The sequence below is a fragment of the Crotalus tigris genome, unplaced genomic scaffold (assembly GCF_016545835.1).
Source record: "Crotalus tigris isolate CLP2741 ecotype Arizona unplaced genomic scaffold, ASM1654583v1 scf7180000017638.2057652, whole genome shotgun sequence".
Classification (NCBI taxonomy): Eukaryota; Metazoa; Chordata; class Lepidosauria; order Squamata; family Viperidae; genus Crotalus; species Crotalus tigris.
Window position 1 is genome coordinate 409411 of NW_024096531.1, and position 13181 is coordinate 422591.

The 13181-nt window shown below is 34.0% G+C and overlaps 1 protein-coding gene across 2 annotated transcripts in view; it reads left to right on the forward strand.

The window, feature by feature from the left end:
* TRPC7 (transient receptor potential cation channel subfamily C member 7) overlaps positions 1–12361 on the forward strand; it is a 148660-nt gene extending 136299 nt beyond the window's left edge. Inside the window, exons 9-12 of one of the 2 annotated variants that reach the window (XM_039334849.1) lie at positions 884–961; positions 6303–6359; positions 9233–9308; positions 9976–12361. In XM_039334849.1, coding sequence (XP_039190783.1) covers positions 884–961; positions 6303–6359; positions 9233–9308; positions 9976–10118 — 354 coding nt within the window. In that variant the 3' untranslated portion in view covers positions 10119–12361. The remainder of the gene's footprint in view (positions 1–883; positions 962–6302; positions 6360–9232; positions 9309–9975) is intronic. The other variant, XM_039334850.1, reaches the window with a different exon arrangement.
* Positions 12362–13181: the final 820 nt, after the last annotated feature.

Below are 13181 nucleotides of genomic sequence, written 5' to 3' on the forward strand. Positions count from 1 at the left end.
CCTGCCTGAGCAGCGGCTTGGACTAGAAAACCTCAAAGTTCCCTTCCAACTCTATTATTGTTATTGAAGGACATATGATACTAGTAGTCAGTTACCATTAGGGGAAAACATATTTTTGTCACTTGGGGGGAGTTCTTTAGTTATCGATATCTGCCATATAGATTCTACATAGCAGATCTTGGCATATCCAGGAAGCATTCATAGAAATTTACAGCTATTGATCTCATGGTTCTTCAGCTCCTTTCCTGATATCTATGGGTTACATGTGATATTTGTTTACATTTGCTGAGAGTCATGTGCATTGAACCTTTTCTATCACCCTTATGTCTTGTATGGAAAGCTTACTTCCATACGTTTTGCAGATGACCAAAATGGAGATATTAATGGTGGACTAAATAGGCTATGTCTTTGAGAGAAGGCTAATAAGATGCCTTTATCTACACAATATCCTTGACTGGAGTTCACAGGTGAAATAGTAGAGTATGAATATAATTCTAAATATCAGTGGTACCAAATGGTTGTATAAATCTTAAATCCTAAAATGAAGGTATCCTTCCACTATGTGTGTGGGATGTTCAAAATAACTAAAGGGACCTATGTCCCAACTCTGGAAGAACAATCAGTTTTTCCAGACTGCAGAAGACTATACAATATCTCTTTCACACAGGGTGAATGACCAGACAGGTACAGTAGGAAAAAAAAATAGCCATTTAAATATAGGACAGAATTACAGTTTTTTTTAATCAAATTATATAAGGATTTTTTTTTCCTGCACCATGCAGTTCAGCATGGGCAACTGATATTTGTGGATATTTTCTTTGAATTAGATCACTAATACTTTGTTCTTCATTATGATGAAATGCCCTATATTTGTATATTTCAGAAAATTCATTTTGAGCCAAGTACTCCAAAGTCAGACTTTATCCTGAAGAATGCCTACAACAACCCCACAAGATACCAGGTAATGGAAACTCAAGAGAGCAAAATTATCATAAGGAAAGCAATTAGAAGCCACCTTCACATTTTTTATTTACAGTTTGATCATTATGTCTATGTAGTTTAAAATCATACTGTAGGAGGAATTGCTTTCTAATTATTTTTAAAAGTACAGATGTAATTGTTTACAAGAATATAATAAAGTTCTACTAGATCAGGCCAAGGTACATCCAGGTCCAGCACGGTGGCCATTGGATGTCTCTGGTATGCTCACAAGCAGAAGACAATAACACCTACTTCTCCCATCATTTTTCTGTTGCAACTGGGATTTGCAGGCATGCTACCCATGGAGATTATGCTAATGCCCTGATATTATTAGCCCTTGATAGATCCATTCTCTGTGAACTGATACCATTACTCATTGGTGAAATCCAAGATAGAGTCCATTAACTCCACAGTGTTTTGCATTCTGTGTTTAAATATTTTGTTTTGTTTGTTCTAATATCTCCTTTCAAACAATTTCAGCACAACCCTAGTGTTTTGAAAAACAGGAGAACAAATTCTCTTGGTCTTGTTTCTCCATGCCATATTTGACTTTATGAAGTTTGATCATATTTTTCCTCAAGTGATCTTTTTTTTCTACGTTAAATAGTTCCGAACATCCTCTCTTTATACAAAAGTTGTTGTAAATTTTCACTCATTTTGCTTGCTGTCTTCTATGCTTTTTTTTCCAGTTGTATATTTTTAAAAAAATCTGGTAGTGAGAAATACACAATGTATTTTAATTCTGATTAATATATGCATATCTGTATATACTGTATATGTGTGTATGTATATACATACAGTATATGTATGTATGTATGTATATGTATATGTATATGTAGAGAGAGAGAGAGAGAGAGAGGAAGAGAGAGAGAGAATCGGAAATTCAATTTAATGTGTGCCATTGTGTACACAAAAAAGTGACAATAAAGATTATCTTATCTTGTGAATATACATGCGGACATTACAATAGTGGCAGTTTTGTTTTGAGTTGGCATTTGACTCCATCTTCTTTTTTCTGGTTAAGTTATAAAGGTCTCAGATCCATTCAATTATATGTAAATACTCCCCCCCATGTGCATCAATTTACACTTATTTAAATCCATCTGAATTATATTATTTCATTATTACTAAGTTTATTTAAGCTTTGATGAGGAACTATGGATGCTGGAACATCAACAAAGCCACTTCCTTCCAAGTGCCTATTGAGATTCTGAAGAAGTGTTGATGAGATTTATCTTAACAGAATCCTTCATTATTTTCCTCATCAAAGCTTGTCATGTATACTTAGTTTTTTCCTCTTCTTTCATTAATATTTCCATTTCAGTTTAATGAAAACACAGTCAAATTCATTACCTTATACTTTCACAGTTTTGTCTGGGTCCTTGTCAAAAATGATTCATTGGCTATTTTCAGGTTCTCTGGCAGTGAACCTGACTTGTGGGATTTTATTCAAATTATTGAAATATTTCTGAGATACATTTCTTTATATATCAGGTTCACTGCCAGATATGTATATGTATATGTATATGTACACATATATACATATCTGTATATATATCCAAAAACAATCAGCAGCCACTTAGGAGACCTCAATTCTTCCAAACATGATGCATACCATATGTGCACCATGATGTAGTAGAAGGGAATCTTGTGCTTCCCACAGATATTTATTTATTTGTTTGTTTGTTTGTTTGTTTGTTTGTTAAATCTACTATCAGTTTGGCAAGCCTATATGTGAACCATTATATATTGTGAACACTTTACACTGTGTGTAAACATGCATGGAATTCAATGGCTTATTTTGAAAATATACTTATATTAATGCCATCATAGAGGGATTTCAAATACTCCCCCAAGTTTAAAATAACATCTATCTGAAACCCACCACTACCAATGGCCATATTACCCTAAGTATAAATTCATATTAAACTGCATGAAAACGCAGAAGTTAATCTTTATGAATAAGAATAAGAATATAGTACTTAATATATTAGAACCACCTAAGCAATGGTAGAGCTAGAAACTGCAATAAAAAAATCAATAACTTTGCAAAGAATCATAAAGTGGCGCAGCAGTTAGAGTACAGTACTGCAGGCCACTTTAGCTGACTGTGTTCAGCAGGTCAGCGGTTCAAATCTCACCGGCTCAAGGTTGACTCAGCCTTCCATCCTTACGAGGTAGGTAAAATGAGGACCCAGATTGTTGGGGGCAATGTAAATATATATATATATATATTGCTTACTAGTGTATACCGCTTAGAGAGTGCTTGCACTTAAAAGCAGTATATAAGTCTCATAAATAAATAAATAAATAAATAAATTTGAAGTAGACCTTTTTCTCTGTTTCTTATTGTTCTTACCAAGCTCTGTTCTAAAACTGTACATTATTAAAAATGTTAAATTTTTCCCATCGGGAAAAAAATAATAATAAAGTGGTAATAACAAAAGGCATAATTAGACAAAAGAGAGAGCAAGCAGCATAAAACAGTCATTTTGGTCAATGGCCCAATAATTATTTTCAGCCAGAAAGAGAAAGCATAAATCAATTATTAATAGGACTTTGTTCAGGTCTGTATCTAGTTAGCATTTCAAAGAGATGCATCTCTGCCATGTGAGGGTTAATGAAAATGAAAATTCTGAAAAAATAAAGCACTCTGAAATCCAGGTGAGAACAATAAAAAGAAGATAGCACAATCTTGCTGTACTATAATTACCTCCAGGTAATAACAATCCACAAGGGATCATATATGGCCATAAAAAAACAAAAAAGGACTTCAGTAGTTCTTATTTTAACATTTCAAGCAGCTTCATGTGAATATTAAAGTAACTTTCCTTTTTCCCATGAATGTATAGTGGGTTTTAGTTGAAATATGAAAAACATAACCAGACTTGAGGCATAAGTGCTTACAGTGCATCTTTTTTCTCCACATATTAAGTTCTCTATTTTTCTTGCCCAGATTTGCCAGTAAGTGTCTCCTGTTTAGCACAAGGGATATTGAATATTTTTGCCAGGAATCATCAGCCTATCAAAGAATAGTGTGAACTTCATTATACCCAGGGATAAATTATAAACTGTGCCATGTTCTGGATAATTAGGGTTAATAACAGAAGCACTGATCCACCAGGCACTGACAGAAAACAGTGGGAGACACATCAAAGGATCAATATTACTTATTATTTATGGGCAGCATCCTGGCTCAACAACCCAAAAAAAAAAAAATAAGTGAGGGGTACCATACTTGTGTTCAAGAGTCCACAGAATCAATAATTAACTGCAGAGAGTTTTCTGCCTTTCCCCCCCCCCCAATTAAGGGCCATAGGATTTTTTTTTCAGCCCATATACGATACCCACAAATGGATAATTGAATCATTCCTTTCACACTGATACTTATTAACTTACTATTCCCTTTCAATTAGGCAACATTTTACAAAATTCAGAAAGGAATAATACATAGTAAGAAAAAAAGAATTAAATACATAAGATAAGGGGAGGAAAATATTTAGTTTATACCAACAGCATTAGTTATAACTCTCTATATCCTTCTATCCTTATAAGCCACCCTAACACCCACTTTCTCCATGTACTATTTCACACGTTGCCTTTGTCAATTTCTAAGCTCTTTTTTCAGCATCTCCTCTCCAAGAACCATAATTCTCTCAATCTTCCCTTCTTCCTAATTCATTCACTTAAGTACTCCATTGTAACTGTACTTAACCTGCAATCATTCATCCCTGTAAAATGCAGCTAACCTTGACTTTTCATACATTAGTAAGCCAAGAAGGAATGTCACATGTATTTGTCTTACTCCTTGCTAACTGTAGAACCAATCAGCTTCCATTTACTTCCAACTAATCTTCAACTCTGGATTCTCACAAAATGTTCATAATTCAAGTTTTTCTTTAAATAAACAAGCATACAATAATAATTTCTTATTATATATTTCTCAATAACCTTCCCGGAAGAACAAAAAATCTGGCATTCTCATCCACTGCCCCCAGACAAAACTGCAATTACCTAATTTTGTTCATAGTCATCCCTTACACCTTTTTTTATCATAATTCTGCCAAATATTTTTTCTCCTTGTAGTATTCACCTTCCCTCTTGGTACCTCACTTTTGATAAGAGGGATAATATAAGCATTCTAACAATCATAAGCTTTGGATGTAGTCTTTACACAAACATTAAACAAGTCACAACCATTCTATAAACAAACATCTATTATATGTTTAACCTTTCTCCAGTTGTGTCAGCTATAATGTGAGACTTACTATTTTCCAAAATTCTCAGACTTCTTTTTATCATTTTTTTCTTGGACAGAAACATTTATTGCATTCTTTTCAATTCTACTGTTCGGTTCAGTTCTACTCTTTGATATAACCAGGGATTATATCAAACCACAAATCCCATATGGATCCCTAAGAAAATTCCTTTCAGTATTCCATCCATTCCATTTCAGATTTATCTCATCACATTTATTTTTCATCCCATTAACTCTGTTGGAAGCTTCTTGTTCTGCTCTCTTCATTCATTTCCAAAATTTAGTTCCTATGAAAATTAATCTGCATTTCTCTGCCTCTTATAAGCTTAACTGTTCCTTGTTCTCTTTGGCTACATTCTGTCAAACCATATTTTTCTCTACATATACATTATTTTTCTTTTATCCTAAAGCAGTTGGAATGGGGTTTTCAAGAAGCATGTGAGATTAAACAAGACAGGACAGGATACAGACATTGAATGAATGTGGTTTGCATATAAACAAGAATTACCACCTTGAAAGAAGTACATTGAAATTATTCAGTCATATAGAAAGAATCAGTGAAGATCACATCACAAAACATGTGAACAAAACTATGCAAGTGTGTGGAGCAGAAGGGGGAGATCCAGATAATTGTGTATGGAGGGTATTGATGAGATCCTTAGAGAAATGAAAGCCTAAATTACAAAAAGCAGTGTATAATGTGGATTGGGGATATGGTAGATGTAAGGTTATCTTGTAAGAGTAGAAGTAGCTGAAGAGGTAAATAGTAAAGAATATTGGTGTATGTCAGGGTTAGTTATCACACACACACACACACACACACACACACACACACACACACATTAATAAAACCACCCAGAGACTTTTGGGAGTTGGATGGTGCACAAATACAGACAGACAGACAGACAGACAGACGTGGCACATGAGGTAGTGGCATTTTGATTTTTTGGCATGGTCATTCCTTGCTTTTCTTTTTCTTCCACTTCATAATTAGTATCTTCTTTTGGGACACAACTATTTCCCTGCTTTCCTAAAATATGTTCCTCCATTTATGTTTTCTCAGGTGGCAACACTACTTCCCAATGGATTATTCCACCACCATAGCCATCTTCAGCATATAGTATGTGCACTATACCTAATGAATGCTTCTGGAAGTAAATGCAAATATGTCTTGTAAATGCAAATATGCCTTGTTGCATATATATTTCACATACATACATACATACACACCCAGACACAGACACCCAGGCACACTCATAGTAAAATTACTAATGTGTACATTGCATTATATATCCAAGTTTTGCTTGTCTTTTTCCTAGTCAATATCATAGTTATTACTTATATCTATGTACTTTTGCCTAAATTAAGATTGTTTTCTTCTTAGAAAGGAGTCCCTTGTTATTCTCATTTACTCTGAGGGGAAACACTGATTAAAACTAATACATTATAATGCAAATTCAATGTTGCAGAAAAGGTCCATGAGCAAGAATGGAAAAGAACTTGCTTAATTTATCCCACTGATCTTTTGGGGGGGGGAGAGAGAGAAAGGGAGGGTGAGAGGAAAAAGCTATGCCAAATTGAATTCACTAACTATTTTTTCATGGATGCCCCTTCATTGATGAAAAAGAATACAGAAAAATCCTATCTTCAGAATCTTGAAATGCAAGAGCAGGCTTTGATAATAATTAGTTAGAAAGGAAATAAGCCTGAAACTGTTTGGGCCACTCAGTAATGTTAGGTTCTCATAGGGAAACAGAGCTTGTCTGGAGTACAGGTGTCTGAACTCCATTGTCATGACTCTTTTGTTTCCTTTGAAGCACTGAGTAGAGTGCTAGAATTTGGAGTTTTGGAGGAAGCAGCAACAATCCTACCTCTTTCCTTGCCCTAAACTTTTCTGCAACAAGGCCACTTTTGGTAAATGGCTGTCTTGAGGGAGGAAGGACAATCTGATACTTTCACCTGCTTCCCTATAATATAGCATTTATTTCTATCTAATGGCAATTGTTTGAAATTTTTGAATGTTTGGGTTCTTACTCAAGATTCTCCAGGTTAGGATGAAACAAGTTGGGGAATCAACTGTATCCTTTAGGCTGGAGATTCCTCCTTTCTGCAAAAAATAGGCCTTTTCTTCTCCTCACATTGTGTGGTAGCTTTAGTCTATGAGATTCTTAAATCATGCATTCAGTTTTTAGAATTGTATATCTTATTAATTTTGTCACTCTTTATAATGTTAAATGTATCATAAGCAGGCAGGAGTCTAGTGCCAAATTGCCTTTTCTTTGGCCTTTTAGAGATTAGCATTTATGAAGAGGGTCAGTATATCCAAAAGTAGAGGACAGAGCTTTTATTCTTTAAATAAATAAACTGACGTACGGAACAACATAAAGATTAAATGAATAGATCTCTGCTCTTTGTTTCCAAAGTCATTTTTATCCATGTGTGGCTTTTCTCTTAATTGTTTCCTACTTTTTCCCTTTACAGTTTTTCATACTTTAGTAATCTAAAAAGTCAGACTAATTAAATTGTTCAAGAGGATGTCATCATTTGGAAGAAACCAACATTCTCATTCTTCCTCCTTTGATAAACTCATACTGAAAATCTATAGCCCAAAGATAAACTTTTTCTGTGATTTTCAATACAAGATCTCACCCTTTCCTTTATATCATTTAATCCATATTCAAGGCCACTCAGTGAAAGAACACACCAAAACTCCATAGTCTTATTCAAATCAGAGAGGTCAGTTCAGCACAAAAAAAAAAATTGAAAGTCATGAACATAAGCCATAAAGAACACATCACAGATTTTCTAGATCATGATAATTTTCTATCAGTTATCCAGATGGATTTACATGTAGTTCTCAAATTACAATGATTCATTTAGTGACTATTCAAAGTTACAACGGCACTGAAATAAAATGACTTATGACTGTTTTTCACACTTATGATCATTGCAGCATCCCCATGGTCACATGATCAAAACTGGCAACTGGCTCATCTTTATGACGGTCGCAGTGACCTGGGGTCATGTGATCCCCTTTGGCGACCTCCTGACAAGCAAAGTCAATGGGGAAGCCAGATTCACTTAACAACCCCATTACTAACTAAGCAACTGCAGTGATTCAATTAACAGCTATGGCAAGAAAGGTCATAAAATGGGGGAAAACTCACTCAACATCTTAGCAATGGAAATTTGGGGCTCAATTGTGGTTGTGAGGATTATCTGTGCAGTGATTATGCTATGGGGTTATTTGTTTATTTGTTTAGCAAACGTACATAATAGCAAAGTCCTGAATATAAGTTACGTGGAAATACATCATTTTCTGACATTTGTAGAGAAATTCCCAATTATTCCCTATTGTTTCTAACCCTGTGGTTAATAGTTAATGACAGAGCAACTACGTGGTGGCAATGCTAAAATAGTCCACAGCCAGAAGCTTCTAAATATAGTAAAATAAGAAGCTTACATGAAGTTCAGTACCGTGATTAGTAAGAGTGTTAGACAATGCTCCAAGATTTCATAGAGCTGACTTTTCTAGGGCTAAATTATTGTTGTTGTTCATTACATTACATTACCTGGATGAATTTTAAAGTTTCTAAAACAACAGCTCCTAGAGATTTTAGGGAGTGAAGATGGTAATTTTTGCCTAGAAAGTACCTTCTCCACCACTGAATTAGCCTTATCATGGACCAACAATACAGGCATTACTTGAGTAATTGTATGGTAGCAACTAGGGAGAAACTAACACTTATTCAGAGGGTGGGAGGACTTGCATGTAATGCTTTTCATAGTTTACATAAAATAATATAGACACATTTTATCAAATAAATATGCAATTGAATCATTGGGCCACAGTTCTTCAGTACAAGCGAACTTGTGTAAGACCGTTGAAACCCACAACACATCAAAGAAATTGTCTTGAAATGTGACCCTTGTATGCTGTAGATGTACTTGGGCAACATAATACCAATAAACCTATTATAATTCCATTTTCAGAAAATAATGAAGAGGCTAATTAAGCGATATGTTCTGAAAGCTCAAGTAGATCGTGAGAACGATGAAGTCAATGAAGGCGAGTACTTTTAAATTTAACAGCACTGTAATGAATCTTGTTACAGTCATGGATTTTTAAATGAATCTTTTCTACTTGGTTGTCAATCAAATGGTCAATATGGCATGAGGCAGTTTTTGTGGGGGAGGGCTGCCACATATTCACAAGAGCAGTAAAGTTTAGTGATGCTAATGTTTAAAATTTGCATATCATTGAATTATCTTAAATATAAATATCTCAAGTGCATCTTTCTCCCTACCCACCCACCCACCCACCCCCCAAGGGAACTTACAACTTACAATGGAAGTTGTAAATTCTATTATCAATTTTTTGCTGCAGCATCAATGGATAGCAAATAACAATATGGGAATTTAATAGATATGCTTTTTGAACCCAACATATAATCTCCAAGTTAGAAGGAAGCTCAGTCAATAATATTTAGGAGTGTTTCTAGGTTTCAGAGTTCAGAAGCATTGAGAGAGCAATAGATTGCAATAAGTAACATTTTAGAAAATGCTTAAAAAGAACTGGGGAATAGTTCAATGTAGCCAAGTGATCATTTGTCCCTTTTGAAGCAGCCGTTAAGGCATGGCTAGGTGAAATAAAAATAGGAAGAGCAACTGAAATGCGCTGATTTACATTCAAGGTAATTAAATCTCATTTTATTTTATTTTATTTTCCCCAATAGGAGAACTTAAGGAGATTAAGCAAGACATTTCAAGTCTCCGCTATGAGCTTCTTGAAGAGAAATCCCAAGCATCAGGAGAATTGGGAAGATTAATTCAGCAACTAAGTGATAAGTTTGGAAAGAATTTAAATAAGGACATTTGAGAATGGACAAAGAAGAAGAAAAATATGTTATTCTTTTAACCAGCATTCTTTAAGAGAAAAAATTGTTCAGAAAGGAGTATCATTGAAAGCTGTATTTTGCTAATTAGCAATTCCTTCATGGGGACTGTGCATTAATTTGGTATATTGAGTGAAGCCAATGATCAACTAATTCCTTTATGATGTAAAGGTAAGGTACATAATTCCTTTATGATGTAAAAGTAAGGTACATTTTCATATTAAAATCAAGGTTTTTTTAACTTGGCCATTCTTATGCTCAAAACAACTTTTGAAAACTGGAGATAATACTGAACCAGCAATGCTATAGTATATAGTTATGGAGGATCAGAAGCATAAGACTTATGAAAAAGAATTGAGATTGTAAAGAGAAAAAGAAAAGATATGCAGAAACATGTTTCACAAGCTTTAATTCAAACCATGCAATTTCTTTATTCTGTTTACATGCACAAACTACTGATATTGCAAAGTGAGAAGGAAGGTCCTCATTTCAATTATATTTTGTCCTGGCAAATGTCTACTCTTAGCATCCTGTTACTTCAGATTAAATGATTATGGACTGGAAAGATTAGTTGGTGCTTCGATTTTGGATCACTTATTCTCTCTGGTTAGTGAGATTTAATTTAAAATGTCTAAAGCAAGTTCAAATTAAATTTGAGTCTATGAGAATAAAGCTGCATGAAACTGAATTTTCAGATGAGGGAAAAAAATAGGTTAAGCATTATTGTCCCATAACACTGGGTGCTTTCAATGTTGTGGCTTTTTACATTTCCCAATTATTACTCTTCTGCTTTAAAATAATATTAAATTTACATTTTGTTTAAAGATTTTAGAATATAATAGCATTATCTGGAAGTATAATACTAATGATTATATAGTCCCAAGTATAGTAATTTCACTCTACAGTAGTTAGAAATGCCTTTTGAAAAACAAGTTTCCCATCATTTAAAAAAATTAAAAAGGCACTGTTTCATGCACAGAATTTATTTTTCTAGCAGTAACGGCAAGTATTTAGTGCTAATTTGAGGGAGATGAACTGTCTAGAAATACAAAATATAAATGAATGAATGAATGAATGGGTTAAGTCACCCTGTTTAGATAGAGGTTTTTTTAAAAAAATCAGCTTGGGCCTGGGTCAGATGCAAACTTGATAATCAAGGTATAGCTGCTTGATTGGCTTAAGGAGAATGGCTAGCAATACAAGGACTCATTTGAAGCATTCTGCAGTATCTTTAGCGTAAGCTACCTTGTCATGCGGTTAATAGTCACCATGAAACTGGAAGTTACCTGACTCCAATGTACATCAAATGTAAATGTTCAGAGCCCTTTCCGATGATGTACCCCACTACATGGATTGGTAATCTTGGGCATACAGTTATTGTGTTGGACTAATTGATATATGTAGGAATTCTGTGAGAACAACTGGATTGTTCTGTTAACAGCTATGGAAGTTTTCTCTCAATAGTTGCAGTATGAATCATTTTGAAATAATATTTTCAGAAAACAAGACTAGCTTTCAAGAATTCTCTTCCATTTTCATAGGAAGATTTCTGAAATTCATTTTATCTATCACATTAATATAACTTTTAATCACGGTCAGAAGAAATTGTGTGCTTCATCCAAGAAGATGTAAGTGTCAAGTATGGTTTTAAAATACTCCATCAATCAAAGGAAAAATGGCTATGACTGTAAGTAACACTGATATTAGGATAAGCGATAGTAAAGTCTGTGGGATCTATTTCAAGTGGAACCTGTCTGGGTTGACTCAACAATATGGAATAAGTAACTGGAAACTTATGATTTACAAAAAAAAGGCAATTTAAGTCTGAATTGTCACTATCAGATAGAAAGCCATAGAATCAACTCATGCTGATCCAAGAATTGTGAATCAGGAACAATTATAATCTTGAACTGTTTAGGACATCCCAGCAAAATGTGAAATTCTGTAACAATTACAATTTGTCCACATCTAAGGTTTTTTTGTTGCTGTTGTCCTGACTTAAGTGTTTACAGACCTCAGTTGTATGGCACCTTCACACTGCTCACTTCCAGATGGATCAAACCATGTTATTGAACTGAAAAGACAAAAGCATTTATTTAATTGGCAGAAATATGGTTTTAGTGGGTCAAAGCACATCCTGCTGTTGTGATACCACAAAGCTGTACTGTTTGTTTACAAGATGCACCTATACAGCAGCATTATATATCAGTTATTAATAATATTTAATAATCAGCAGAATCAGAAGGTGACCCATGACCTGTTTTTAAGTGCCAGATGAGAACACAGATAGCCTAATAGATTAATAGTTCTATTTGTTTAAAAAAATGAAAAATTAAAAAAAGTGTGCTGTATGTATAATTGTTTAGAAGGGAAATCAAACAATGTATTTTTACCTTTAATAATTTTATCTTGAATATTGTAATATTTTTATCTAAAACAATAACAATAAAATTACCTCAGAATATTTGTTTTGAATGAAATTTCTTAGTACTGCATCAGACATACTTTGGGACACATCCATATTGAGTTCTAATAGCTTTGTGAAACAAGGAAAATGGCAGCTGGGTAGTACACTATATGTTTAGGGGATGATGCATACTTGTACATGTTTCCCACTGTGATATGTTTTAGCTGGTTATAATTGACAAAAAAGAATTGTACTTTGTGCTCAAGTTATCTATATCCTTACTGGATAAAGTGCAGAGTTGTTGAGATTTTGCAAGGAACATGGTTCCATACCTGAATCGTTGTTTCAAGTCAGATGTATTTATTGTTGCTACTTTTATATTATTCAAACTATATTTTATTTATACTACTGAATCTACCACACGCCTCTTTTCTATACTTTTATAGGAATCCAGAGCTATTAATAAATATACTTAGATTATCACAGTGGTGATGAACACACCGGCACATCTGATGCAACTTCCTCTCTAGCAAGTATATTACTTTCCTAATCTTTGCTCTTTTTCTTCATAAAGAACTTCATTTTTCAATGCTCTGCATAATAGGGGATTTGCAAATGGAGTTTAAAATAGCTGGCAGAT